Source organism: Aptenodytes patagonicus, chromosome 14, assembly GCF_965638725.1.
Source record: "Aptenodytes patagonicus chromosome 14, bAptPat1.pri.cur, whole genome shotgun sequence".
NCBI classification, from domain to species: Eukaryota; Metazoa; Chordata; class Aves; order Sphenisciformes; family Spheniscidae; genus Aptenodytes; species Aptenodytes patagonicus.
Window position 1 is genome coordinate 16,873,931 of NC_134962.1, and position 27,938 is coordinate 16,901,868.

General features: G+C 48.6%; 1 protein-coding gene across 1 annotated transcript; it reads right to left on the reverse strand.

Moving 5' to 3' along the window:
• Positions 1-69: 69 nt before the first annotated feature.
• Positions 70-27,510, reverse strand: LOC143167230 (uncharacterized). The gene is made up of 26 exons (XM_076352423.1): positions 27,412-27,510; positions 26,499-26,555; positions 25,577-25,659; positions 24,834-24,999; positions 24,004-24,110; positions 22,491-22,718; positions 21,812-21,908; positions 21,220-21,318; positions 20,075-20,236; positions 19,590-19,768; positions 18,967-19,149; positions 17,874-18,018; positions 17,444-17,590; positions 17,027-17,257; positions 14,584-14,777; positions 12,166-12,293; positions 11,790-11,959; positions 11,142-11,321; positions 9,847-9,981; positions 9,363-9,506; positions 8,780-8,911; positions 4,788-7,307; positions 3,098-3,253; positions 2,558-2,671; positions 2,341-2,388; positions 70-442 (listed from the first exon to the last, which is right to left on the reverse strand). Exons 1-26 carry the CDS (start codon positions 27,508-27,510, stop codon positions 236-238), a joined length of 6,111 nt encoding a protein of 2,036 aa, XP_076208538.1. The 3' UTR covers positions 70-235.
• Positions 27,511-27,938: the final 428 nt, after the last annotated feature.

A 27,938-nucleotide genomic window follows, 5' to 3' on the forward strand; every position in this document is an offset into this window, starting at 1 on the left:
ACAACTAGTATAATCTTTTCCTAAGCCACATATATACCTACCACTTGCTTTTTCTTACTGAAATAGTGCGATCCTGCAAAACTGCTTTTATTTAAAAAAATCTTAAAAATCACTGCCGCTAGGAAATGCTTCCAAATGCAAACAGAACAAATGCGCCCCCATTTCCCACAGCAAAACATAATACATTTCCGGGAAGGGCACAAGACAGGAGCCCCGTGATGCTGCAGCTGTTCCTCTACAGGAAATGAAGGTTCAGAGACCGATCCAGCTTCCGAGTCTCTGCTTCCAGAACAGCAGCTCTGGGCTCCCTGACCACAGCTGCTAAGGAGTAAGACAGCTCTTGGTGAAGGTCTGACAGCTCCTGGCTGGTCTTGGCGCAGCACTCAATATAGTCCTGCTTGTATTTTCGCTCCTGTGCCAGCTGCGTCTGCAGAAGGGACACCTGAAAGAGGCAAAAGGCCGAGCTCAGGCAAGCCCACGCTGTTAGGACCATCTGCGGACGTCGGGGAAGACGCACCCGCTAACTCCAGCCCTGACAAACACTTTGTCGTTGTGGAATGGGAAGTAACAGGTTCCCAGAGTCACCCTGAACCAAACTCAGATTATCAACAGTTCCGAGTTTCTTTCTGGCATACCATTCACGTGTACAACACCGAGACATTACATGTATATTAAGGAGAGAGGTTCCTACAGGGTTTAGTAACCCAACTCTTTTTCTCAAAAGAGAGATTCGGGCTACCGACACCTTAGTTCCACGTGCTTTTTCCTCAGCAGGAGGGCTACTGGTTACACAAGGTACTGAAGAACTGTTCTGTTGCGATCCAGCTTAAAAACGTGACAGCTAGCACATGAAAAGGGAGCAAACTCTCATTTTTCCTAACTTCAGAGCATTTCACAGAGGAGCAGAGCATAACCTGATGAACAAAGCCCAGGGGGGAAATGAGCCTTACAGGACTGCTGAGGCCTTGAAACGCCTCAGATTCTATTCTTTCCTGACAACACGGAGCTCTGCCTGCTGGGCTTTTTGGTGGGAGAGACCCAGCTGCTCTCACCTCCTGTTAGGTTTGCAGTGCAGTGCAGCCACAGCAGCTCTGGCATGTTGCCCTCTGCCTGCTCTGGAGTGGAGGAGATGCACATGGAAAGTAAGACATCAAAGGGACTTCACAACAAACTCTGTGCATAGGCTGGGGACCACCACCACTGAAGAGAGGGACAGATCTGACCTTCTCTCTGAAATAATAAGGGCACCTTTGTGAAACTGGGCTTGCAAGCCTGAAAAACCCTCCCACGCTCTGGTAGGTAACCCAGAGGTATGAGTGGGAGAAGTGGCCAGCTGCTGCTACGAGCATCTCCCAGGAAGTGGGAGATCAAGTTCCAGTTCTGCTGTTTCCCAGGCCCAGAGGAGTGCCCTAACCAGCCAGGTGAGGACTATTCTTTGAGCAGAGCACCTCCGTTTTCCTGCTGAACTGCTGAAGTGGGTCCACGGTGCAGGCAGACGCAACAGTCAGTCACAAGGGGAAGGGGGTTCAGTTAGTTATCTGTAGCAACAGAACTTCGGACACTGAGGCTTCCTGGTGAAAACATCCTTAAGATATACCTTGATGGCTTCAGCAGTATTCTCAGCTCACTTGCCGGAGCTAAGCATCATGTAGTCTACCGATACAAATATTATATGCATTTCGCCCTGAGCGCCTGTGAAGATTCGCCTCCTCAGGGAGACCAGGGTGTACCAGACCCATAAAAGTACACGGAAGAGACGTCTGGCGACTGCTGCTACTGCCAAGACCACTGTCAAAGGATGCAATAGGCTTCAGTAGCTGGAATGTACGTTCTTGCACTGACAAAACCCATGTCCATACAGTGCTTAGGTCTCTGACTCGGTCCGATACTGGGATCACGATTAGCACAGCATAGCAGTATGACACTAACGATTGCCTGAAGGCTATAAGCTCTGGCACTGCCTCAGATCCCCGGAGCTCTGATATGATGCAAGCTCCACTGTTAACGGAGTCAAGGGAAAATGGAAACAGTCAACAAGATGAGTAAGCTCAAGGGGAACATCCTTAGAATAGTCTCTACTTTCAGGCGAGTGCCAGTTTTCTGAATTTCCTCCAATCCTTCTCCCACTTGCCCTTTAGGCAAGTCAGAGACTAGACCTAGGTGAATGATGTTGTTTGGCCGTGGCCAAGAGGTGTGTCTAACTGGTACTACCTGGTGTAGACACTGCCTGGTGTACTCACTTCCTGACAGCCAAACAAAACTTGGGCTGTGGCATCATGCAAAGTTGTGCCCATCAGTACAGCCACAGTGGCTTTTGATGAGAGCTTTCCTACTCCTCACCTGGTTCTGTAACTCAGCTAATCGACTGCAGCGAGCGTGAGACTCCTCCTGTGAAGAAAATGCAAGGATTTCTTTTTTTTGCCTCCAGTTTGGTCAGGGCCATGGTCTATATTTGACTTCTATTAGGTCTATACTGGGGGGCTGCTGCCACTGGGATTTGCCATCGTTGCTCCGTATGGCCAGAGCCTCCTCCCACCAAGTAAGATTCTGTTCTCACCTGTCTAGAAGCAGGCATCTTGTGCTGGTCAGACTCGGAGAGAGAAAAGCCGCATGCATCTGGCAGTGACCGACCACCGTGATCTCTCTTCAGTCTCCTCCGTTCACGTTCCACCTGCACGTTGGACAGGAGAAAGGGTCACAGAAACCTGCCACCAAACAAGGAGCAAAAGGACCTCTGGACGTCATGGCAAGGAGATGTCTGCTCAGAGACCGTTAATTGCACCAGAGAACGTTGGCGGCAAAAAGCACTCGATGTAGACTATGGAAGAGAAAGCGCAAGAGGAAACAGTTCCTGACACAAGAGAGTCAAATGGGTGTGTACGGGGACGCTGGGGCAAGAAGGGTGGTTCCGGAGTGAATGTGCCTTTGTGAAGGCAGCGGGGTGCCAGAAGAGAGAGAGAATACAAAAGTGTGTGTCCACAGGGGAAAGTGGGAGAGGGAAGGAGACAAACAGAGGACCCCAAAGTGCTGCCTGTGGAAACGTGTTGTGTTCCAGAGGACCGTGAGGCTTTGCAGAGGCAATGAGAGCCTGTTTTACCTGCTCAAGAGTCCTCCTGAGCTCAGCGTTGAGTTGCTTCAGCTCCGTCTTCTCATGTTCCAGCCTTGCAACTGCTCGCTGCAGACATTCCAGCCGCTGCGACAGGAGTCTCTTCTCTGAGAGCCACGATAGCTGCTCCCCTTCTGCGATAGCCTGCTGGGTGTTCAGAGAGGAGATTACGTGAGCTGGTGCCACATAAAGGTTAGGAGGGCCAGAACCAACACGTCGGGGAGAGTGACCGGACTCAGGAATGGACAGTGCCAAGTCCCTTCTTCTCCTCCCGAGAGAGACTGGAAACATTCGTTTCCTATTCAGCCACTTCATGCTTTCACAAAGGTCTGTAGTATTTCCAGCTCCCTCTCTCTCAGCCATTTCTTGTCCGTCATGAAGACTTCCACATCGACATGTTGCTCTTAGGGAAGCTATCTAACATCTTTGGTCATCCTCTTTGACCTTCACTGTATATCCTCCTATCTGTAGTTCTACGCTCTGTCCTCGGACAACCAAACAACATGTGGGTGAAGCATGCGTTTCTGCAGTGATAAAATGCCAAGGTTTTGTTCTCTATTCCCTTTACCTGTTACATCATCATTACAGAACTGCTCTTCGAAAAAATCCCATTATCAACCAAGCCCTGTGCACTGCTCTGAACCTAGTCAAGAGCCACCTCCCCCCTCGTGGGTTTCTTGATGAGTTCATCAAGTGCTCCTTGAAGCGCTCTCTGACAGCATCTATAAATGTAGTCTTGATATCAGCACTATACCGATCTATACGGATGCAAGCGCATTACCTGATCTAATGCTGTTGCATACCTGATCTATACGGATGCAACTGCAACCTCCCATTGTTTTCATGCTCCCTGCCCTTGTCTGCTTCCCATCAACAGATCACAATACCCGTCATCATCCTGATCAGGCTGGCAGTAATATTTCTCAAGTCATGTACAACTGTATAGTGCATAAATACAGTATTTTATTAGTAGCAGTTTCTACATGCCTGTGGACTAACGTAATGCTAAAAGTATTGGCAGAGTCCCAGGCAAGTTTGCAGCACAGGCTGTTGCAGCTGTTCCACTAGCAGTACCCGAGTCAGATCACCTTGGAGAAATCCACACAACTTTGCCTTCGTGCTTTTTGGACTGCGGCACAAGTACATCCTGCATGTGCAGTGAAGCCTTTAACCTCATCAGGCAACGGTACGAATTCCATTCTTTTCAATACACCGGAAAAGCTGTACCTCAGAAATCGACGTCTCTGAAAGCATCCTCTAAGCGCCATCAGTGCAGCTGCTGTTCAGCCATCGTTACAAAATTCTACTAAGTTTAGTGCATTAGTCTGGTCAACTGTGCCCTTTCCTTTCCATGCCAAATCCTAACCGCGAGACGTTGGCTAAGCTTGCCTAGATAGGAGAGAACCAATTACCCACCCCCAACCTTTGGACTTGCTTTAATTTTAACGGCAAGCTCTGTAGCTCTTCCAGTAGTTCTGGGCTTGACAGAAAACATTCTGGCAGGTGAATGGGCTCTGGACGGAGCTAGAAAGACAGGCAAGCCTGCTGGCCGCAATCGTGGTTTCTTTGGCCAAGCAGGTCATATATGTATGGGAATATATATTCCCATATCTTTATGGAAAACGTCTTTAGAATCCTTCACAGACATTTTAGTTGACTGATGATCAGCCACAGTGCCTACCTGAAGATGAAACCGGTCCTTGTCCCTCTCTGAAACCATACTCTGCAGGATGGCTATTTCTTCCCTCGGAGTCCCATTGGCCATTTCACTCCTGGTAAGGGCAAGAGTCAGTGCTTGTGCCTTCTCTTTCCATTCGATTTCTCCGCTTTCATTCCGCTTCAAAATAGCCACCACACGCTCCAATTCTTCCCCCTTTGCTTTCCTCTCATCTTCCAGCTGCTGGGTTAGCTCCTCCTGCCTTTTCAAGAGACGGTCTCTCTCCTGGAGAACTTTCCTCTTCTCTGCTTCCTCTGCCTCCCAGTTCTGGAGTTTCTGGATTTGTTTCTTTAGGGTCTCGCCTTCATCTTCCCATCGCAAAGCTGATGTTAGTTGTTTCAGGAGTTCACTCTGCCTCCTAAGCTCCTGTTCTCTGCCTGTCAGAGTCTCCTCTAAATACCTGACTCTGCCTCTCTGGTACTTGATCTCTGCATCCTTCTTTGTCAGAGTCTGCCGAACGTGCTGGAGATCTTCCCGAAGACCTCTTATTTCCTCTTCTAACTCTTCTTGCCCACCTTGAGCCTTGGTCTCTCGTTCCCTCTCAGGCAAGGCTGCTTCCAGGAGCTTCTCTTGCTCTCTGTGGTGTCTAACCTCTTCATTCTTCTTGGTTAGCCTAAGCTGGAGATTCTGCAAGGTCTTCAGTTCTTCTTCTTGGCGCTGGAGTTTTTGCAGAAGAGTTTCATTGTCTTCATCTCTCTTCCTCACCGCTTCCTCAAGCAGATTCACTTGCTTCTGGCATGATGTTAGTGCTACTTTCATGCTTTCTTCACCAGGCTGGAACGTGTTCATTTGCTCTGTCTGCCTGAGGCACTCCAAGCGGTGGTTCTTCACTGCGTGGCTCATTTCGTCTAGATCCTGCTGTAGGCTCTTGGCCTGCTTGCCTTCTAACTCCTTCTGCTCTCGAAGGTCCTGGGCATGCTCTTGCAAAGACACCCTCTCTTGATCTCTAGCTTCTCGAGAAGGTTCAGCATATTCTAGTTTTTGCAGTATGGCTTTAGTCTGCATCGCTGCCTCCTCCTTTTGCTCTTGAAGCTTAGAGATAGCCTCCTCCAGAGCCTCTATCTTTTCTTCTCTTTCTTTCAGAGTCAGTTTTGTTGCTTGAAGATTTGTTTGCTCAGCTTCACGCTTCTCCTCCTTTTCCTTGCATGCCTCACATTGTTTTCTAAGGGATAAAATTTCTTGCTCTTGTTCCTTTAGTGCCACTTGAAGATGATGCAGAATTTCCTTCTGCTGTGCAGAGTCCTGTTCTTGGTTTTGGAAGGTCTCAATCACTTCCTTCTGAGATTCAATCATGAAATCCTTTTCTTTCAGTATTGCCTTAGCGTGTTCTAAGTCTCTCTGTAAGACATTCATCCGTTCTTCTGTTTTTTCCTCATAGTTCCGTGTTTGTTGCTTTTGGATGTCTATGAGCCTGTCCTTTTCTTTCAAGGTTTCTAAGGTCTGCTCCAGTTGGTCACGGACAGTTCTTAACTGCACTTCCATGACTTCTTCAGCTTCCTGGATTTGCTTTTGTTGTGACTCAAGCTCTTGATCTTTTTTAGATAAAGCAAGTGTCATCTTTTCTACTTTACCATGAAGCTCTTGCAGGTGCCCCTCTCGCTGATCCTTGTACTGCTGGAAGAGCCTGAACTGCTCCCTTTGAGAAGCACACTCACTCTCTCTGTCCTTAAGAACTGCCCTCAGGTGTTCAAGGCTTGCGTGCAGAGATTTCACCTGTTCTCTCTCCTTTTCCAGTTCTTGGATCTGCTGGGTCAGAGACATAAGCTCTATGTTTTTCTCCTTCAAGTTCCCTTTCATAGGATCAAGATCCACGAGCAGATTTCTCACTTGTGAGGTACCGTGTTGTTCCAGAATCGTTATCTTCCCCTCCTGGAATTTGACCTCCTGGTCCCTCTCCTCCAGCGCCTTGCTCATCTTGCTGACAGCAGTCCTCTGCATTTCTCGCTGCTTCTCCAGCTCCCGTATCTGTTCTCGCTGGGATCTGATCTCCCGGTCTCTCTCTTCCAGGTCTTTGTTCATTTTGCTTACAGCAATCCTTTGTTTTTCTTGCTGCTTCTCCAGCTCCTGTATCTGTTCTTGCTGGGATCCTGTCTTCTGTTCTTTCTCTGTTATGTCCTTAATAACCTGATCGAGAGTAGTTTTATGCATTTCTTTCTGCTTTTCCAGCATTCTCATCTGTTCCTGGTATAACTTCATTTCTCCCTCCCTCTCTGACAGGATGGCAGTCATACGAGTGAGATTCTCCTGCAAAGCTTTTACCTCTGCTGCCTCTTTCTGTAGCGTCTGGATTTTCTCCCACTGCGTTTCCACTTCCTCATTTTTAATTTTTAAGATAGACAGTGTAGTTTGGAGTTCTTGTTCAAGGCAGTGATTCATATCTGTTGCTGTATTTGCTCGGGTCTCGGAGGCTGTGACTGATTCCTGAAGGAGTCTTCTCTCCCATACCAGTTTTTCTTTAAGTGCTTGCAGTCTGTCCCGGTCATGCTGCAGAACAGGGAGGAAGAGGTTCAATAATTCCATCTATATATGTTTGGTTGTCATACTAGATTGGAACTCCTGCTCCAGTGGCAGTCAAGGGCTGAAGTTGGAGCTTTTAGTAGAAAATTCGAGCTCTCCAGTTGGTTTCCCTGTTCGATGTAAATTTTCTACTGTCACTCAAAAAAGATTTGAGAACTGTACTGTATCTATCAAACTCTGTCCATAACTGATTTTTGGAGTCATTGTAAATGGAGGAGTGGGAAAATACCGACCATGTAGGAACAGCTGCACTGGCTCAACTGTCTAGGCTAGTCTCCCGTATGTAACGGTGCCTGTAAGTGCACACCCAGGGAAGAAAGCCTAAGAGTCGGGTGATACCTCCCCTCCCCAACCCCAGCACTGTTCCAGCTTGTGAGAACTTTCTCAGTCTCCTCCTGACCCCATATAGACCTGCTGTATTTACAACACCCTTCGTCAAGGAGTTCAACAGGTCTGCTCTGCTGTAAATATACCACCTCCTGTCATTTGCTTGCAGCGTGGCTCTCACTACCTTCATCAGATGGCTCTCGTTCATCTCTTGGACAAGAGAGTGAACGACCGCTGCCCCCTCTCTCCCTGCCTCTCAGGATGTTGTAGACCTTTCCTGCGCCACTCTTTAGGCTGCGTCTTTCCCAGCTTACTCAGCCGGTCCCATCTTCCCTTTTGCCCTTCGCTGAACCTCTGCTGGCTCTAGGGTGTTCTTTTGGGGAGGAGCTGCCAGAACTGCAGCCAGGATTTCAAGTCCAGACTAAGCATGATTTAGACAGTGGCACGATGATGTTCTCTCTATTAGGAAGGGAAGAGAGAACAACCCCAACATGTGATTTCCCTTTTTTTTCTTTGAGAACAACCCCAACGTTTCATTTACTTCCCCCCCTGGACCTCTACTGCGTAGAATTTTCGTGGTGCCATCCTCTAGAAGGCCACTGTCCCCCTCTCGAAGGAGTAATGGTCAGGTCACAGTCTGTCATTCCGTGTTTCAAATCGGGACTAGTTTTCCCCTTGCAGACATACATATTTAGCTGGATCAGCACTTTTGTTTCTCAAATGTCTCATTTTTCCCCCCGCTGTCTGCTCTCAGACGGGCAATGTTGAACAGCTTTCTATTATTAGCAAACTTTGTCTTCTCACCCCTTTTTCCAGATCCAGGTGTTTAGAAATTTTGGACACAAATAATTGCCCAAACCATGCAATGTAAATAGAGACAAGTTTGAAAATTACTTTGACTAAAGCTTCAAGGGCAGAAACCTTCAGAATTGAGGAAAATAAGCACCCTGATTCGTAACTGAGTCGTATATGACTACGGCATCTTTTCCTACTTATTCAGGAGAATGCAATTGGAAAAGTTAAACCACAAAAAAAAGTTGCTCCTTAGAATGACTAACAGAAGGCCAAAAAATATGTAAGAAATGGCCCTTCACAGCATCTGCCAGCCTCACCAGGACATCCTTTCTTTGCTTCTCGGTGCTCTCGAGTTTCCTTTCCAAAGACGCCACCTCTTGATGTAGAGTCATAGCCTCCTCCTTTAGAGACCCTTCGGAGGCTGCTAGCTGAGACGTCAACTCTTCCACCTCAAGTAAAACATAACAAAGCAGTCAAAGACTACAGCTTGTCGCCGTCAGCCATATCATATACTGTGAGGAAAGGGAAAGGACAACTTTAAATTTCACCCTATCGTGAGAGTACCAGATTCACAATGGATACAGCCAGCTTGTTTAACAATCTAAGTGCGTCACCATGTTCATCTGAAAAACCACCTTAAAAAACAAGGCTAGCAGTAACAGGCCAGCAGAAATCCACTCTGATGATTGCTGGCAAACAGGCAAAAGGAGCAGCCCATCTGGCCAGGGCAGCAGCTGAGATTCAGCTGACCAGTAAGCCTCCTTCAGACCAGCTGAGCTGGAGACCACAGTATGATGGCAGTCAGAGGGACTACCCCATCAGCCTGCTCTGCAATGGAAAGGCAAGAAGGGGAGAGACCACCTGTTTGATGACCAGAGTATCTACTGCTGTCTCAGTCACCTGTTTTTGCAGAGCATCCCTCTGCTGAAGAAGAACATTCTTTTCCTCTTTGATGGTTTTGATTTCTTCCTTGTGCCTCTTCTCCACTGCCTTGATCTTACTCCGAGTTTGCTGCAGCTCTGCTTGCAGCTTTTCTGTGATGTTCTGTAAACACAAATGGAGAGCAAGTTACTGGGACCTGCCATCGGGTTCAGCTTTTTCCTCTTTCTGTCTCAAAATCACATTCATTCAGCCACTTCTTTCTGCTTTTCTACCCAGCTCTGGTTCCACTGTAACCCACCCTTCCTGTTGCTGATCTCTGGAGCTTACCAGGCTCTGTGCTTTCAGTGCCTGCAGTAGTCCTTGCCTCCTCAGTCCCAGGACTTAGGTTTTATTTCCTTGTTACTGCCCTCACTCTGTTACCTGGCCCTCAGCCTCTCTCTCAGCTTACGTCCAATTGCCAACTGCCTGTTCTTTCAACCTACCCTACTAGTCAACGACTTACCTGCCCATTCTCTTGCTGCTTTTTCAGGTCCTGCCTGAGCTGCTCTAGCTGCTGGCAGGCTTCTGTTAGCTCTCCCTGCGTTTGGAGTAGCGTCTCTAATAAAGCATTCTTCTCACGCTCCTTTTCTAGCAGGACCTGCACAGAAACAAAGAGAAGACGGGTTTAAACTTCCCATACAAAATTTGTGTGGCAAGACTCAAAGACCCATGGGCTCACACGGTCTCAAAGCACTGTGCTGCTGGTCTCCTAGGTCATTATCTGCCCACTTGGAGACACAGCTTCCTAAGTGAGATTGGCAGTATAAACATGGTCCATCCACGGTCCATCTGCGACTGAATCTCCAACAAACTCTTAGTCATCTAACAGGAGAATGTGTGGCAGTTCTCAAGTGTCTCGCCTTGCTGGTGAGGGTATCCCTCGTCTTGCGCTGTGTCCTGTTTGTCTTTCAGTAGCGACTTCTGCACCTACTTAGCGGTAGAGAAAACACAAGGCTGCCAGAGGGCTGAAGCTAGCAGCTCTTTCAGAAAACTCATGTACTCTGAGTGAGGTTTGGTGAAAATTACTTTGGTTTTAAGGTATTCAGTAGACTTTACCAAAGAAGTACTGACAGTACAGGGACACACTGTCATCTCTGAGCGCCGCCCTGTCATTTCAATACCTGTAGACACAGCTGGGGGTACTGCTGTCCCTAGGCAGCCTCCATAAAGAGGACTTTGGGTAGGACACAAGGAGGACTCTCAGCGTATCGCAGGGTTGCTCTGGCACAGGAGACCTGGGCACAAAATAGCTTACCAGCAAGTGACTTAAAACACAGCCCGGAAGACACCTCTGTTTTACTGCCCAGAAATATTTCAGAGGAGTCTTTAAAAAGATTTTTCTTTTGTCAACAATCCTGCTGCGCCCCTCCCCGTCCTCCCCAAACAAAAAGCCCATCCTCATGGGGATTCAGTCCTACAAACTCAGTTTGGTCTTTAATGGAGTTAAGGCTATAAACACGTATCAGTAAACGTCAAAAGAAGACCGTTAAGAGAACAGTGAAGATACTCTGAGGTAACTCTTAGAAAAACCAGAATACAATAGCAGCACAAAAATCTAAAATGAAAGGTGACATTTCTGCCTGGCTTCCTATGAGAGGTCTCATTCCTAGTCCCAAAGGTAGCCCTGCACGCCTTTCACCTCACCAAATTCAATGTAGAAAACATGTAGGGCATGCTCCACACAGCCCGATATCCAGTCATCTCCCACAGCTCTAGCTTTGCAAAGAACCACACAAATTCTCCTTTCACAGCCTTTACCTCTTGCTTGGCGTTTTGGACTCTGGTTCGTTCCTCTTCTTGTTGAGCGTGCACGGTAGCAACTTTCTGCTTCATATCAAACAGCTTCTTCTCGTGCTCCCTTCCTGTCTCTGCCTTCTCCTTTTCCCATTGCTCCAGCATCTCCTGCAGCTCTGAATGGTGCCCTTCCCGCTCGCTTGCCTGATGAGTGGAGGAAAAGACTTCAAGATGAAGTCCCAGCCAAGCTCCTCAAAAAAATGTGAAGCTTCATCCCTCCCCCACAACCCCCGACCTGAACAGTGCACAGTGGCGGCTTTGTGCCCTCCATATATCGTGTCCTGTCAAGGAACTTAAAAGGAGGGTCAGCAGGTGGAAGAGAAGGAGATGTTACCTTCCCCTCTCTGATGGCTGCCTGTTTCCTAGGGCCTCTCTCCTCAGGATTTCTATCTATTCTCAGAGTCTCTATTTTCAAAGCTCACCTCCCTTTTCATCAGTGAAAAGGTGCAGATGGACTGCAGGGTGAGGAAGAGCCATTGGCTCTGCTGCCTGGCCTACCAACGTGTGGCCTATGACAGAGGATTGCTGCCATTTCACACGCTCGGGCTAGTCGTCTTCTAAAGTCAGCCCACAAAGCTTGCTTGAAGAATTCAGAAGCATATTGTTTCCTACCAGGTCTTGCAGGAGCTTGTTTATTTCCACTTCATGATCAGTTTCGCAAAGTTTGAGGGTACTGTTATACTGCTGTTCTGTCCGCAAGAGCTGTTGCGCCATGTTTTCCCGTTCCTGCTTCACGAGAGATCTCTCTGCTTCCAGCTCACATTGAAGGCACTTCACTTCCCCTGCAAACACGACAAATGGCAAGATTCAGAGTCTACACAAACAATGGTTCTGACTTTACTGACCTTAAGCCGTTTGAATTTCAGTGCAGGAGGGATCTGCCTCCATCTCCTTCACTCCTCAGAAGCACTGCGGACAGAGAGCTATTTTTTATACCACCTTCCCTAGGTAGGGGGATCACCAGAAACAAAGCGCAGGAGGCTCTCACCTTGTATCACCTCCTTGGCCTGCGTGACTGTGTGAAGTTGGATTTCAAGCTGACTCCTGGCGATCTCCAGCTGCGATAAGTGCTGCTGAGCCTCAAACAGGCTGGATTCCAGGGTCTCCTTCACTGACCTGCAAGTTGTGAATACGGAGGGAAATGAGTTTCTTGCTCCTGACGCCCACAGGGAGTTATTCCAGTAAGAAGTCGTTCAAGATCCCTACACCTGAGTACGGAAAATGGGTTGCACGGAAACTTGTATACAGAAAACATATTTCTACCGTTTAAAATAGCAATGCGGGCCCCTCCGAGGGAATGTCCAGGCTTTCTTCATGACCTAGCATAACACAGAAAGCCCAGCCGAATTTGATCTCAACAGCCAAATCTTAAATTGCTGTGACACGCAGGTAGCTGTGCCCACAAAGTCTGTGCCAGCAAGCAAAAGCCCAGCCTCTGCTCACAGCCCTTATCTCCTCAGCCCTTCCAAGTTGCTCTGCAGGGGGACAGAACAAGAGTATTTCCCCGGCTGACTCGTGACTTTTTAGTGCTGTTCATACTGTAGGTATAGGTAGGTAATTTTCCAGACTCCCTATATTTAAAAGGGACTCCAGAAATACATCAGATGAGAGGGTAAAGTCTCATGCTTGTAGCAGCATTTGGAAGAAATCAGAACGAGATTTTATCTGAACAGGAACTATATGAAGGGAGAGACAGGTATCCTTTAGTTTAAACTGCTGGAAGTTCAAGAGAAACACTTGCTCCCTTTGTTTAAGCGTTGCTAACTAAGTAAGCAGTAGCCCAAATGACTTGTCGCTCTTTAAAAGGGAAGTTGTAGTACTGCAGATGCAAATTGTTACATCCATAGACTTCAACCAACTGGTGCGTATGACACACAGGATTCTGGAACCAGGAGCTGCAGTTACCTCCCTGACCTAACACAGCGTCCTGTGTGCCACGTTCCTACAATACACAGCGCTGCCTCCCGAGTACAGGCATGCGACCAGGATAACATCCTTCAAGGTAAAGGGGCACCTGAGTGGCACAACAATAAAACCCACAACAGAAGGATTTCCCTGCTTTGATGGACAATGGAGGCTCTATCTGCAAGAAGGAGAACAAGCACTATTTCTGATTACGCCCATCTCTGGCAGTCCAAGGTAAATGTGCCCCGTTTTAAGGACAAATAGAAGTCAGTCTCTAAAACAGAACAGAAAAGGTAGAGTCCAAAACCGTGACAACAAAAGGCTCTTGAGAACAACATCTGGCAAGAATAGTTGCTGATTTTTTCGTTATCTATTGCCAAAGGTTCTTCATAACTAGTTTATCTCTTTCTAACAAAATAATTGATCCCTCTTTTTTCTAAAAAAAAAAGGAACTGAACATCTAATCACTTAATAACAGCCCAGTAATTGACCAAACATAATTCAGCTGGATCAAATAAGAGAAGCTGGAGCTCAGAAGAAGCAGCAGCTCTCAGGAAACACACTGAGTCAAAATGGTGTTTATCAGCCTCGCTAACAACATACTCTGGAGCGGTAAAGTGTAAAAGTCAAGAAGCATGCCAAACAATCTGTGAAACATCATTTGTACAGCTCTGCAAGTTCAGGAGTCTTCTAAAAAACACCTAAGAGGAGGACAAACGTCTCGATGCTTTTTTTCTTCTTTTTGGAAAAGCAGAACTTGTCACATTTGGTCTTAGAAACCTGATACAGCAGAAGCAGAGAATCTTGTTCCTTCCCTGTATAACTTCGCCATGGCATCTGCCTCTAAACGACACGTGGTGAGGAGTACAGGACCCAGACATCAGTGATGGGCAAGAATCCCCGAAGACTGTCGAGAATTCACAAGAGGTTTCCCTGCTGCTGGTGTAACCAACTCGAGGTCCTGCACCACACTTAACAAGAGTTAGCTTAGAAACAGAAGGCCCTCGAGATTTTCAGCGTGAGCCTCGAGCTTCACCCTAAATGGCAGTGTCCTCCTCACAACGTCCGTATGTAATAGCCTTGAATTCTGACGATCCCATGTCAAACTACTTGACAAGGAAAGATCTATGTTCAAATGCAGAACAAGAAACCAAAACCAGGGAGAAACTTCAGGTTTCAGGAAACATCTGCATGGTTTAACGATTACTCAATTCAGAGCCAAGTTGGCTGGCTTTGGACTTCACACAGGAATGTGCAACGGGGCATAAACATGAGCGCAAGGCTCAGGAGAGCTTTGCTAGCTTTACCTGTCAGAAAAATAACATTCAAATCAAGGTATACTTTTTTTTTTCCCCCTCGAGATTCTTCCATTTTCTGTCCATGGAAGGTGAAAACATCTGAAAAGCACACAGGATGCAATAAATCCTCATGCAACGATTACCACCTTTATAACTACAGACATTGAATAAGGTCCTGCCTAGGGTGTCCTCCCTGCCTTTACCTGGCCTCTGCCAGCTGCTCTGAAAGGCCTCGTCTGTCCTGCTCCATGGCTGCCAGTCGCACCTCTAGGGCAGCCTTCTCACGCACCAGCAATTCCTTCTCTTTGGACACCTTGGCCAGTGCATGCCCTTGGCGAGAGGACTCCTGGCGCAACTGCTCCAGACCACTGCTAGCCGACTCTTGCTGGCGGTAAACCTGAAAGCGGGACAAAATACAGTTAGAGGCCTTTCTCTGGAGTTCTCTGCAGAGCCAGCCAGTGCCACTTCTGAATCAGCTCGAGGAGAAAGAGCTCCTGTACTGTGGGCTGAAAGCTTAAGAGCACCTGCTGTATACCGCACTAATACCCTGGGCTGCCAAAAGGCACTGGCACTGTTAACTTGACAGTGATGAGTAAGGCCATACTGGGTTGCCTGGGACCAGACAGCTCCTTCACGACAAACGTACATACCCCGGACTACGTGTTTTCATGCAAAAATACTGCCTTTTCCAGAACTCCAGAACCTTGCAAACTAAAACTCTATTAGAATCTATTCCAGTGCTGGAAATTTTCAGGAAAGGCTGAGCAAAAGCAACTTTGCTCGCTGAAGAAAGTGAAAACACACATGGTTTCTCCTTCTAGAAAAAAAAAGATCAAAGTGTCACCTACTGCAGCGTGTAAAGCAGTTGGATGCAATGAGGTGACGCTTGGCAGGGAAACAGCCCTTGCGGTCAGCAGTGTCATTTAGTGATTTATGAAAGTCTGGCTGACGTGGCCAGAGAGATGGTAGACTCTGTTTGTACAGTAGTTCATGTCAACAATACTGTTTACTTGTCTTACACAAAGAAGGTGTCTAATATACCTTGCTGGTATTCAAGCTTGAAGATTAACCATGATTTTTTAGCTCCTTTCTTCAGTATAACACCTCTGCTGTGCATTTGCCAAACATACCACGTACTCCAAAACTAAGACTATCTAACAGAGAACAGACCATCAGAAACAAACAATTCTCTCAAAGTTATCCCATAATACCCAAGATTGTACATTATGAAACTGACATTTAAATGATGACAAACTCCCTAGTCTCCTACAGTGACATGATCCTCCCCAGCTCTTTTGCCAGGGTACCGAAATCAGTTAGTCCAGCGTGAAGAGTCTTGCGCGATCACCTATTTCTCATCTTCTTCCTCAAAGCCTAAAGAGGCTCTAACAATTCACAGAATCATAGAATCGTCTAGGTTGGAAAAGACCTTTAAGATCATCGAGTCCAACCGTAAACCTAACACTGCCAAGTCCGCCACTAAACCATGTCCCTAAGCGCCACATCTACATGTCTTTTAAATACCTCCAGGGATGGGGACTCAACCACTTCCCTGGGCAGCCTGTTCCAACGCTTGATAAGCCTTTCGGTGAAGAAATATTTCCGAATATCCAGTCTAAACCTCCCCTGGCGCAACTTGAGGCCATTGCCTCTCGTCCTATCGCTTGTTACTTGGGAAAAGGGACCGACCCCCACCTCGCTACAACCTCCTTTCAGGTAGTTGTAGAGAGCGATAAGGTCTCCCCTGAGCCTCCTTTTCTGCAGGCTAAACAACCCCAGTGCCCTCAGCCGCTCCTCAGAAGACTTGTGCTCTAGACCCTTCACCAGCTTCGTTGCCCTTCTCTGGACACGCTCCAGACCTCAATGTCTTTCTTGCAGTGAGGGACCCAAAACTGAACACAGTATTCGAGGTGCGGCCTCACCAGCGCCCCGCGTACACGGGGACGATCACTTCCCTAGTCCTGCTGGCCACGCTATTTCTGATCCAAGCCAGGATGCCATTGGCCTTCTTGGCCACCTGGGCACACTACCGGCTCATAGTCAGCCGGCTGTTGACCAACACCCCCAGGTCTTTTCCCCCAGGCAGCTTTCCAGCCACAAAGTTGCATGTATGTCTTAAAATACAATTTCAACAATTTCAAGATGTCATTCCCATTCTTAGCAATACAAGACAGCAGACACTGACTTGCAGCTTTGTCCCGCTCTCTAGGCTCAAACAAATGGGAGTTTTGAAAGTTGCAGACTTCACAACAAAAAGCATAAATAGAAACATGCAGCCCTGTTCTTGCCTCAGAAAAAGGATTCAGAGCTACACAGTTTGTTTCTTTTGCCACATGTGAGAGCAGTAGCCCCGCTCAGATTCACGGGCAACACAATCATCTCTCTGCAGCTTATCAAAAGCCAAAAAAGAGACCAACACAGACAAGTGGATCAAAAGAATCTGTAGAAGCAGAGGACAGCTCGGAGAATTGCAGAACAGCTCTGAAGGCCATCAACACGTTTCCAAAAAGAAGCAAACAAAGCCTTCTGACCTCCAGCACTACCAAGCGTCTCCTTGACAAAAACACTGCAGAATCCAACAGATAACAGCTTCACTGAGCCAAGCAGCCAAATGCCCACCCAGAAGCACCACGGTTTTGGTCTCACCTGACTGAGTTTCTCTTGGGTTTCTTCCTTCTCCTCTGCCAGTACCGTCAGCTGTACCCGCAGCCCCTCCTGTTGCTCCTCTGCTTTCTTCAGCAGCTGCTCCAGGTGGGCTTTCTCGGCACAGAGCTCTTCATTTGTTCTTCTACACAAGTTCAGCTTCTCCTGGTCAGAGATCTTTGCTCTCTCCATCCCGTCCACTTTTCCTGACAGAACTTCATTCTCTTGCTCCAGCTACAATCACAGAGGCACAGAGGAAATAAAATACAGTAAGAGTTACTATGAAGAAGGTTTGGCTTGGACAGGAAAAAGACCAACATTTCCATACTCAGTCAGTCATACTGTCGGAAGGCAAGAAGCCTGAGCAGAAGCAGCAGCTGGAGACGAACACCTGGCAAGATCTTTGGCAACTCTGCTCACCTGCAGCACAAGTTCGTTCAGTTGCGCTTTATCCAGTGCAAGAGCTTCATTGATACCGCTCGTGTTCGCTGTTGCAACACGTAGTTCAGCTATTTCAGCACTCAGCTTATTCTGAGCCCCTGTCAACTCTGCTACCGACCGCTCTGCCTGGAGAGACAAAAGAACAGCATGACAACAAAGGCAGGAAAACCCCTGACTTCAAGCAGCAACTCCACATCCCCTGTGTGTCTCTGACATACTCCCAGTTCCGCGCTCCCAGTAAGCACGTGGGGACTAACTACCCCAAAGAGCCTGTGTGGTCTGATCACCATTTTCCAAGAAGGAGGACAACATTTTCCCTGTCTTCTACTGCCAGAAACAGCATCTGTGGTGGTCCTGCTATCACAACTCCCTCTCCCACAGGTGCTACCTAGGAATAAGGTGACCACACCTTCTCCAGTGCCATGGCAAGCTCATGTTTCTCTTGCTTCAGCAGATCCCTCTGAAGGTGCGATTCCTCCAGTGTCTCTCTCGCGGCTACCAACTCACTCTGTAATAGTGAATGTTTTCCTTCAAGTGCAGCCAAGTCCTTCAGTCTATGAGAAGGGGAAAGACAAACAAGCTTTTAATGTAAAAACATTCTCATTTCCAAAACCAAGAGCACATACTATGTCCCAGATATGACAGTTAGAATGATTTCCAACAGCTTTCTATTTACACCTAAAGAATGCTGCAATTTCCTGACTAGAGCTGCATCACTCTCTGTCATTGATGCAGGTGAAACATTCGTCATTGAGAAAGTGAAACAAGCTTCCAGAAATCACAGAACGTTTCCAAAAAGTTCAGGTACTCTCAACTGAACGGCTTCCTGCCTGATGGTTCTCTCTCTCCTTTTTGGTACATCGGATACAAGACTTTCCAAAGTTGTTCTTTGGGTAAGACAGACTTTTTAAGTCCAGATTAATATTCCCACAATTGCTCTTGCCTTCAGCAGCGAAACAATGACAGAGCCTGCAATCTACTGGGGGAGGAGATGTGCGTGAATTTCCAATGCAATAACCATAGGATCACAGGATGATTCAGGCTGGCAGGGACCCCAGGACGCCTCTAGCCCAGTCTTCAGCTCAAAGCAGCTGGGGTCGGCTGTGGGATCAGTCCAGGTTGCTCAAGGCTCTATCCAGTTGGGTCTTCCAAATTTCCAGGGATGGAATCTGCACAACCTCTCTGAGCAACCTGTTCTGCTGCATGATTGCCTTCATGGTTCAATTTTTTCTTCTCCTGAAATCCAGTCCAAACCTCTCTTGTTTCCGCTTATGCCTGTCATCAACTACTCCGGTCGGGTTTGGAATGCTTTTTTTAAAGGGTCATAAAGAAAGTACAAGGAGGCAGCTATGCTGTAGGTCAGTAGGTAGCCAGACCTGCCCACGTGCTCCCTTCACCTTTCTATGCTACAAATGATGAGCATGCAGAATTCATTCTTTTACAGTGGGCCTCCTAAAGTCCAGCAACGCCCACCCCTGCCCAGAGAAAGCTTTAACGCTCACAGGAGCTCCTGGTCACGACGCGCTCTCTCCATCGTCCGTTGCTGCTCCACCTTCTCCCCCTGCGCCGAATCTTCCTTCAGCTGCAGTTCAGTGTTACTTTGACGCAGACGCGAGGCTTCTTGCTCCGTTACTTCAAGCTGGTGCTGTAGCTCTTCCCTGGTTTTCTCGAGGTTTGCACAGTCACTGCAGAGACAAGGCTCAGTTAGAAGAATGAAGAGGCCTGAAGAGTCACGGGCCCCATTTTCGTCATTCCAGGATGGAGTTGTGGGGAGCACGGTAAAGAAGAACTTGCTCTTCCCCTCACAAGGCAACTGAAGAGGGAAAGAGAAAGGAAAGCAGGCTTTTGCCTTCGTTCAGTGAGAAGCGGCGGCTAGGAAAGAACGGAATTCACAGATGCAGCATGTTGAGAGGGAGGCGTCCTGTATTCCAACACCGCTCTGTATCGCCAAGACAGCCTTAGGATTCACAACAGAGCATGAAAAGCAGCGACAGGAGGATGCTAAAGTGCCCAACAGAGGCATACACGTGGTAGGGCAGGCGAGTTCTTTGCCCATAACGCCGCTGAACTCCCAGAACTGGAAGCAGATTGCCTCTAGAACGCAGGAGAAGGAGGAAACACTCACCTTCTGAGTGCTTCTACCAGAGAGTGGAGGTGCTGCCGGTGGCTGCTGGACGTCTTGCATTCCTCCTCCAGTTGCTCAAGCCTTTGCTGCAGCTTCCTGCACTGCTCTTCCTGCTGCCTGTGCTGGTGCTGCAGGAAATTGATAGAGTCCTGCCTGGCCGAAAGCTCTTCTTTTAGGGCCTGCAAGGAATGGGCAGGGAAAGAGCACAAACAAGCAATAAGAAGCAGGGCAGATGGCTCCAGGTAGCTGGGAGAAGAAGCAAGCAGAGAGACAGCTCACCTGAAGGCAAAAGCTGTGATGAGGGGGTGGGGATCAAGGAGAGAAAAGCACTAGGACACAGAGCTGGTGAGACTGGCAAGGCAATACGGTACCAAGAGTGGGAAGGCTAGAAAGAAACTGGCTAAGGAAACGGAAAGGTTTCAAGCTAAGTGAGGCATTAGCAGCTGAGCCTGTGGCCAGTGGTGAAGACAAGCAGAAATCCTCACCTGCCTTGCTCCTCGCCTCCTTGCCAGTGCTTCCTGAACCAATACAAAGGCATGCTCTGCATCAACGGAGCTCAGACAAGGGAGGACGTTGCTGGACTCTGCATGCTGGGAACTGTCAGTGCAGATAATGCTGACCGTGCTGTCACTGTCATCTAACACCACCTGAAAGCCCACATCAAGCTGTTACTCTTGGTTTTCTTTATCTATTTCTCCTTTTCCCCCCACTTCACCCTAGAGTCGTTAAAAACTCAATTCTCTCATTTCTTCAGTCAACAAAGAAGTTTTGTCCCCGTGGCCACAAGTACTCCAGGGGTTTCTGAATACAGCTACTATAAACACGAAGAAACAAGTGTGAAGTGGCTGGAGGCTGCCTGAACGCTCAGTTTCTTGAAGCTCTCAGGAATGATTTTGGTCTCCGTCAGCTTCTTAGAGCCACATACACAAGCACCAGATCAACACGGGAAACAGCAATGAAAGGAAACAGTAACGCTGCCCAGGGAAGAAGGAAGCTGATGACTACTGGAAAACAGCAGTGAAAAAGCTAATGTTTATAATTACTCTGAGCAGTAGCACAAGAGGATAAAAATGACTAACTAAGGGGAAAGAACTGACTTTGTGAGAGGCTGCGTAAAAGATCTGACGACTAAGCCCCCCTCCACAGAGCGAAGTTTAGGACTAAGTTAAAGTTACCCCTAAACACTTAGACCAGTTGCGATTCTGGGGTCAGTGAATGTAGAGTGAAGGAGCAGAGCTGGCAAGTGCATCGATTGAGTCAGTGACCTTTTATAAAAATCTGAAGAACAACAGCGTCATTGCTCAAGGAGGGTGCGGGAAGCCTCCAAGCAACACTGGAATACAAATATCACGTAGCCAACTCAGAAAGCACAGTCCAAGAGAGACCTTAGCGGGACGCCGAAGGCAAAGGCACTGAAAGTTCTAGCGACTCAGCTGAAGTGTCACAGGACAGCCAACTCGGAAGTTATAACAGGTTTTATGTCAGAAAAGTGGTATAAAAATTAGACAGCCAGTAGCAGTTAACATAGACAGTAATCAACATCTCTATCTGTTCCCTGGGTTAGTCTGTTGCCTTCCTCAAGTACTTTTAAGTCAAATTTACAGGGATGTGGTCCCAACTCTGTACTCACCTCAGTTATGTCTTTTATCAGCTTCTGGAGGGAAAGATTCTCTTCTTTGGCTCTCGTAGTCAATGCAGCTTCATATTCTTTCTCTAACCAACTTGCTTCCTGAGAACAGAATAAGGAAAGGGTGGGCAGGGAAGAGCTGCTCCCCTCTGTAGCATTCCCATCCTCAGTAGCATTGTCACGCCGATAAGCCTCAGCCCTGGTGATTCCAGTGTATTCCTTCCCATATCTATTCAATTTCTTCTTTGCTAAAACTAAGAAGAGAAAGACCAACAGCTAGTTTTTATAGGCTGCTATGAAGCCGTCCATTCCAAGGAACCTTGATCCCGAGAGACTTAAAGTCACAGGCAGAATTGGTTGCATTGGTGCAACCCCCCTGAGGAAGACACCTGAATTGTCTGCAGCTCCCCTGCCACTGCCTGCACCTGGACTGACTCCACGTGTGCCAAACACACAAGGAATATTTTGGCAGTGCGCCCGATGTTCCCATACAGCTAGCATCTTTACCGCTCCTTCTCTTGAGCAAGCCACACCTCTTTGTGCTAAGGCTGGAGAGCAAACACTGGGCTATCTCCCAGGTAAAGGTAAAACATACTAGAATCTCGACAGTGTCGTTAAGCGTTTTCACGGTCTTCTCCTTCTCCTCGTTCTGCTTCTGAGACTGTACAAGCAAGGCCGAGAGCTCCATCACCCTGAGAAGAGAAGGTCCACGTGCCATTCCAAAAGCATTGCACACCATCACCTGTTAAAGAGCTACGCAGCTCCCAGAAGCATAGCAGAGAAAGTTCAACCCAGAAAATACAGCAAAGGCAGCGTTCATCTCTACAGGTTAAAAAGCCTGATGCTGCAAAATGGCACTTCTTGCCCCAAAGGCCTTCCGCACTCAGTCTTGCAAGGAGGACTTGTCAGTACAGAGGTGCTACATTGCTTATGATGGCCCTGGGCAAATTCCTCCCAACTCCCTTTAGCACAGTTCTGGATAGCAAAAGGGCTGTACAAGAGACAGAGCTCCCTTTATACTGGTCTTAATTTCTCACCGAGAACCAGTTAACAGCAAAAACATTGTAATATGCAATCTCTTTTCCAGTCTTGTCTTACTCAGTCAGTCAGACGGTTTTTTCTACCCTTTCTGTTGAAGGCAGTGGTTTGACTGGGGACAGAAACAGGGCTGTGCAGAATGGGTGTGCTTTAAATGTGAACACAGCCCATCTAAGAATCCAGGAAGCAGCCACAAAAGACGTTGTTGGTAACAGCAAAGTTTAAAACACCTTTACCTGTCCTGAAGCTCCTTCTTCTCCAGGTCCCCCCTGACTTGTAAGCACATCACTTCCTGAGTCTTCTGGCTTATTTCCTGTTCCGCTTGCTGCTGTGCCTGATCCTTCAGGACAGGTCTGCCCAGAGCGATGGACTCCCAGAGGTGTATGCCAGAGTTTAGACGGGAGCAGTTTACAAGTATAGCTCCAGAAAGCCTCATTTGCTCTGCCTTCAGCTCTGACAAATCTCTGAAGAAGAATAAAGAGAGAGCTAATCTTCACACCACCATCTTTATCAGCTGACTCACTTCTGAAGCACGTAATTGCGCAACAGTAAAAGCTGGCAGGAAAGATGACATCTTCGTCATTCATCTGACACTTTGGGATCAGGACTCATCTTGACAGTTGAGCAATGAGTCTACTGGGTAGCTGAGGAATGAGCCTGTTTTCTCCTCAGAGATAAGAAGACATGTATGGCACAGCCAGAAGGCTTCAAGGTCCTCTAATTACTCTTACTAATTGTTGCTCCTGCTCTCTCTTATCAACATACTCTAATTATCATTAACAGATGTAAGGAATTTTACCAAGGTCCCCGGCTTTTACACCTAAGGGATCAGCCCTAAGCGACCCATTATTATCAGCACTTGCACTGCTAAGAGGCTCGTGACAATAGCTACATAATAAACGTTTCAGGAAGGTGGTGTAAGAATAAGCCTAGAATGTTGTAACAAAACCCACAAACAATACAAGAATTAAATAGTAGGTCAGGCACACTCTCACATTAAGGAAAGCTTATAATCAAATAAGGTAAACGGCTGACAGTAACCCAGAGTTTGAAATTGCAAGCTGACACCAGAAGAAGGTACTATTAAGGCTACACTATTTTTGCTTGTGTAGAAGGCAACTGTGAGAAAGGAACCTCAGAGAGCCCAAGAACAAGAAAACAATCACAAAAAGAGGTATCAAACGAAGCAAAATAAATTGGATAAACGCAGTAACAGGGTGGAGGAGCTATTCTTTCTCTCAACGATGCTGGTACAGGAATAAGCGGATACAAACTGACCAGAATAAATGTAAGCTGGAAATGAGAAGAAAAATAATAGATCTATTCAGGAGTGATCTTCCCATCAGGAGCAGTGGGAAAAGAAACTCCGTGAGACTTAAGGCAGATTTCAGTCATTCTTTTAAATGGACTGCTCTACACGCTGCACGCATAGCTTTGGTGAGTCGCTTCCAATGTCTCCATATATGCCCGTGTCTGTGTCAATACGCCCAAACATCACCATAGTCAAGTTCATCTGTTTAGGGCCCCTGCATTGATTATAGCCCAAGCCCCACAGTTTTATCTGAAAACCAGCATCAAACAAAATGATTCTGAAAATAGCCTAAAGCATGCTTAACGGCATTGCTTCAGACTGTCAAAGGAGAAATCATACCGTTAGCCGCAACTAACGTAACATCGAGGCTCAAAAAGCGGGTGTGAAGGGAAGCTACACTTTTGTCTGCAAGACATCTAGCCTTAACTTCTACTCACCGGTCAGTGGCAGTCTTCATTCCCAGGAAATGATGGCGGAAGGTTACCACCTGACGCCACAGGCTGAGTAGACGGTTATGTTCACCCCTCAAGCAGTTGTCATAAAGCTAAACATGCAAAGACAGAAAGAAATGCCAACTGAGCCTTCACTGTCACTGTACAAGTCTTTCAGATAGGAGAGAGTACAACCACTGTCACCAGGTCTCCTTTAATAACTATTGCAACAGGGGCATCAAGGGCTGAAGAGGCACCACAGAAGCATCCTCAGTAGACCTGCCACCTGACTTCGAAGAAGGGAACATCCACGCTTCTCCTGCAGGAGTGGATATCAGCAGAGCAAACTGATCATGATTCATCACCTCGCCTTGCAGAGGTGTCTAACAGTCTTGGTGGAGGAAGACAAAAACAAGCCCCTCCAAGACCAGTGTCAGATTTGCTTACAGCAGGCCGCTGGTAAGGGAGGCCTGTCTTGTTCTTCGGTTGGCTACTCTGAATCCGAAAACACACAGACCTCTCCGGTCTCCACTGCTCTAGACGGAGATTTAAGAACTATTAAAAAGATGAGCGGTCCTGTGTGACTGCCCTGCAGTGCCCAGCAACAGCAAGCGTTTGCCTTTAAGACCGAGCAGTATGGTCACAGCAGGTGGGCATCTTCCATCACCACAATTTGCTGACACTCCTCCATCTCACACCCCTGCCTTCTGCCCGTCAACACCAATACATCCTCAACAGAGCCACAACTTCACACAGCAAGTTCTCTGTGCCAGAAATAAAATGCATTCTCACTCCACCCTGGCAGCACATCTGACGTTCCTGTAGCCTATCCCTACCTCACGTTCGTTGCGCCATTCACTCTCCTTCAATTCCAGCTCCTGACGGGCCCTCATCCAGTCCGCCGTCAGCTTTCCAACATCTTCTTTAAGAGCTGAATTAACCTCATTCGCTCTATCGAGGTGCTCCCGCAGGAGAGCGTTCACTTCTGCCAGATTCTCACACCTTGGAAAGGGAGAAACAGCAATCAGGTCACTGAACAACTGCTATCCACAAGCAGCATCCCCGTGATTTTCCAGCTCCCTCAACACTGACTTTGTTGTCAAACTGAGAGGCAGTAGAAGTGCTTTCTAGGATTAACTAAGATCTCTCTGTCATGGCAAACTCATTTGCTTCTCTTTGCTTTAAGCCTTCAACTTCCATCTACAATTTTGGTTTCCCCTTCCTCGTCAACGCTGATGATGCCCACAGTGAACGTCTTGCCTCCCCTTCCTGCTGCTGATCTCCGGATGCGTCACCTTTCTCTAGCATTGTCCTGAGTCGCTCACCTACTGAGCCACGGAATAATTTAGGCTGGAAAGGGACCGTTGGAGGTCACCCGGAATAACCCCCCGCTCAAAACAGAGCCATTCAGCACACAACACTATTACTGCACCACAGAAAACAGATTGTGGACCTCTCTCCTTTCAAAGCAGCTTGGCCAGCCGCTTCCCTCGGGGAGGCTAGGTAGCACTGACAGGTTCTCCCTCACTTCCATGAGCATCCAGGATACCAAGTACGAGGGAACGCTTCTTCCGGGTACCTTTGCTGCTCCTCTTCCACCTGAAGCAGTGCTTTCTCCAGGCTGTGGTCTTCTGTGGCTTCCCACCTGCCTGGAAGGGATCCCTTAAGAAGAAAGGAAATGTTTAGTCAAATTCTTGTGTTCCCTTCACTACTGTTAGCATCCATCGCTTTCCCCTCCATTTGTTGGGTATCTCAGGAGCTCGTGGCTTCTTCCAGGCACAACAGTGTCGTGACTAGGGAGAGGAAGGGAGGGGAAGGGTGTTACTCAATGTGAGCAGCTCTCCTCAGTCTCCCACTGTTGCACTCTCACACCTAGGTATCCTAGGCTCATGACCGCAAGCGCTCACTTCGACTTGGAGCCTGGGAATGCTCTCCTACCCTTCGTTTCCTAGGTCTACTTTAGCCGCGAAGCAGAAAGAAAAGCACAGAGCCAGCTCTGTATGTTGAACGCCAGCATTCTTGCCTTCCAAAATGCTACGTTTCAACCGATTCTTTTTCGGAGACAGCCATATAATGTAACAGGCAGTACAGCCCTCTCCTGAGACCTAGGACAAAATGTTACTCCAGCAATAAAGCACTCTTTCACAAAACTGAAATCCTTCTTGATAGCGTTGTCTGGACTGGCATTTCTGGGACTCCTGGCTGCTCTAAGAATGGCAACCGGACAAAACACGGACGGGCAAACTTACAGCGCTTCTTTAAAGGTGGTATGTAGGACTGAGTATAGGACTGTGAGCTGAAAGGTTGTTGGTTATTGTATTTGCTTTGTGATTATATATATGTGTCTTTGCAGTGTCGTACCACCTTTCCCATAAAGATATATGCTACCCTCAGGTAGCAAAATCTTGTCTTCCTCTGTCATTGCTTTGGGGAGCTTTTCTTTGTCTGCGTTAACGAATGCTACATACACTGTCTTTAGGTAGCAACCCGCACACACTCACCCCTCCTGCTTCCACTTGCTGCTCCAACTCTCGACACCAAGTCCGGTACTGCACCACCTAGATGGATAGACAGAATGAAGAGGAGCCAATGCAGCTTGTAAGAGACTCGGCTCCTCCTGCATTAGCTTTTCTCTAAGTCTTTACAGCCCAAGCACAGTACATTTCACAGTGCTGCTGATACAGTCCACAAGAAGTCCTTACGGTATAGGGAAGCTTCACTTTCCCTAGTATTAAAGAAAGTGAGACAGGGTTTCTTTCACACATAGTACTATCTGCTCATCCTAAGACAGCGATGGCAAGCAGAATGATGAGACAGACTTAGCCAGCCATGCCCGGCCTATGGCCACCACGTACCCCAAATGAGTATTTCCAACGGGCTAAAAGCCCAGTGGGTCCCTGCAGCTAGAGAAATGACTTTTCAAAATCGCTTTTCAATATTGAGCAGGTGAAGTTAGTTCTGACCACAGTCCTGCTCAGCCACTGCTCAGAGCTGCCTGCCTCTGCCCGGGGCCGCCCAAAACCACCCCCGCCGGCTCGAGCCCTACCTCTGGGACAGCCCCCTGCTAACGGGGCCAAACAAAGGCGTTTGCAAGCCAGGCATCTTTACCCAAGTGCGAAAAAGACCCAACGAGAGGCTCGGGGGGGTGACAGCGGCAGGGCGAGGCGCCCAGCACGCCGGGCCGGGCCGGGCCGGGCCGGGCGGAGCCGGGCGGCCCCCGGCGCCTCCCCCGAGCTCCGGGCTCGGCGCCGTCCCGCCCGCAGCAGCTCCGGGGAGGGCCCCGTTGGGGCCGCGCGTTCGCCCCCCGAGATCTCCGCCGCCGAGTCCCCTCTCCGCGCGGCGCGGGCGGCCCGGCCCCGCCACCGCGGCCCGGCCCCGGGCAGCTCCCCCCGGGCAGGCGCCCCCGCTCCTCACCTTCGCCTGCAGCTTCCGCACCAGCACCGCTTGGCGGTGCTGCGCCTCCTGCGAGCTCTGCAGCCGGCGCCGCAGGGAGGCCTGGCTCCGCGCCGCCATGCCCCCGCTCTCCAGCCGGGCCCGCCGCCCGCGGGGCTCCGCCGCCTGACGGGCCCCGCGTCGGGGGCTGCTCCGCGGCCTGCCCCGGCGGACCGCGCTCAGGCGGCCCCGGGCCGCGGCCTGGCGCCTGCCGGGGCGGGCGCAGCGGCTCACCCTGCCCGCCGGGCGCGGCCGGGAGCCGGGCCGCGGGGCGGGAGAGCCGGGCTCGCTCGGGCCGCTCTGGGGCAGCGGTTCCCTTCTCGCTCCTCGCTGACGGTGCCGCGCCGGGCTGCGGTGCTGCCGCGGGGGAGAGGCCGCCCCGGCAGCGCTTTGCTCCAGCGAGTTCTGCTCAGGGACTGTTAACGGCCCGGGAGAACGTTGGGGGCAAAAAGCGCTCCCTGTAGCGTCTGGGAGAGAAGGCGCGGGAGGAAACGGAGCCTCGCGTGGGG

Coding starts and splice junctions, on each gene's coding strand:
- LOC143167230 (XM_076352423.1), bottom strand. CDS start 27,510: ATGGCGGCGCGGAGCCAGGCCTCCCTGCGGCGCCGGCTGCAGAGCTCG. Junction 25,000..25,576: donor GTGGAAGAGGAGCAGCAAAG/GTACCCGGAAGA, acceptor TCCCTTTCCAAG/GTGTGAGAATCTGGCAGAAG. Junction 12,294..14,583: donor GAGCAGCTGGCAGAGGCCAG/GTAAAGGCAGGG, acceptor CACAACTTGCAG/GTCAGTGAAGGAGACCCTGG.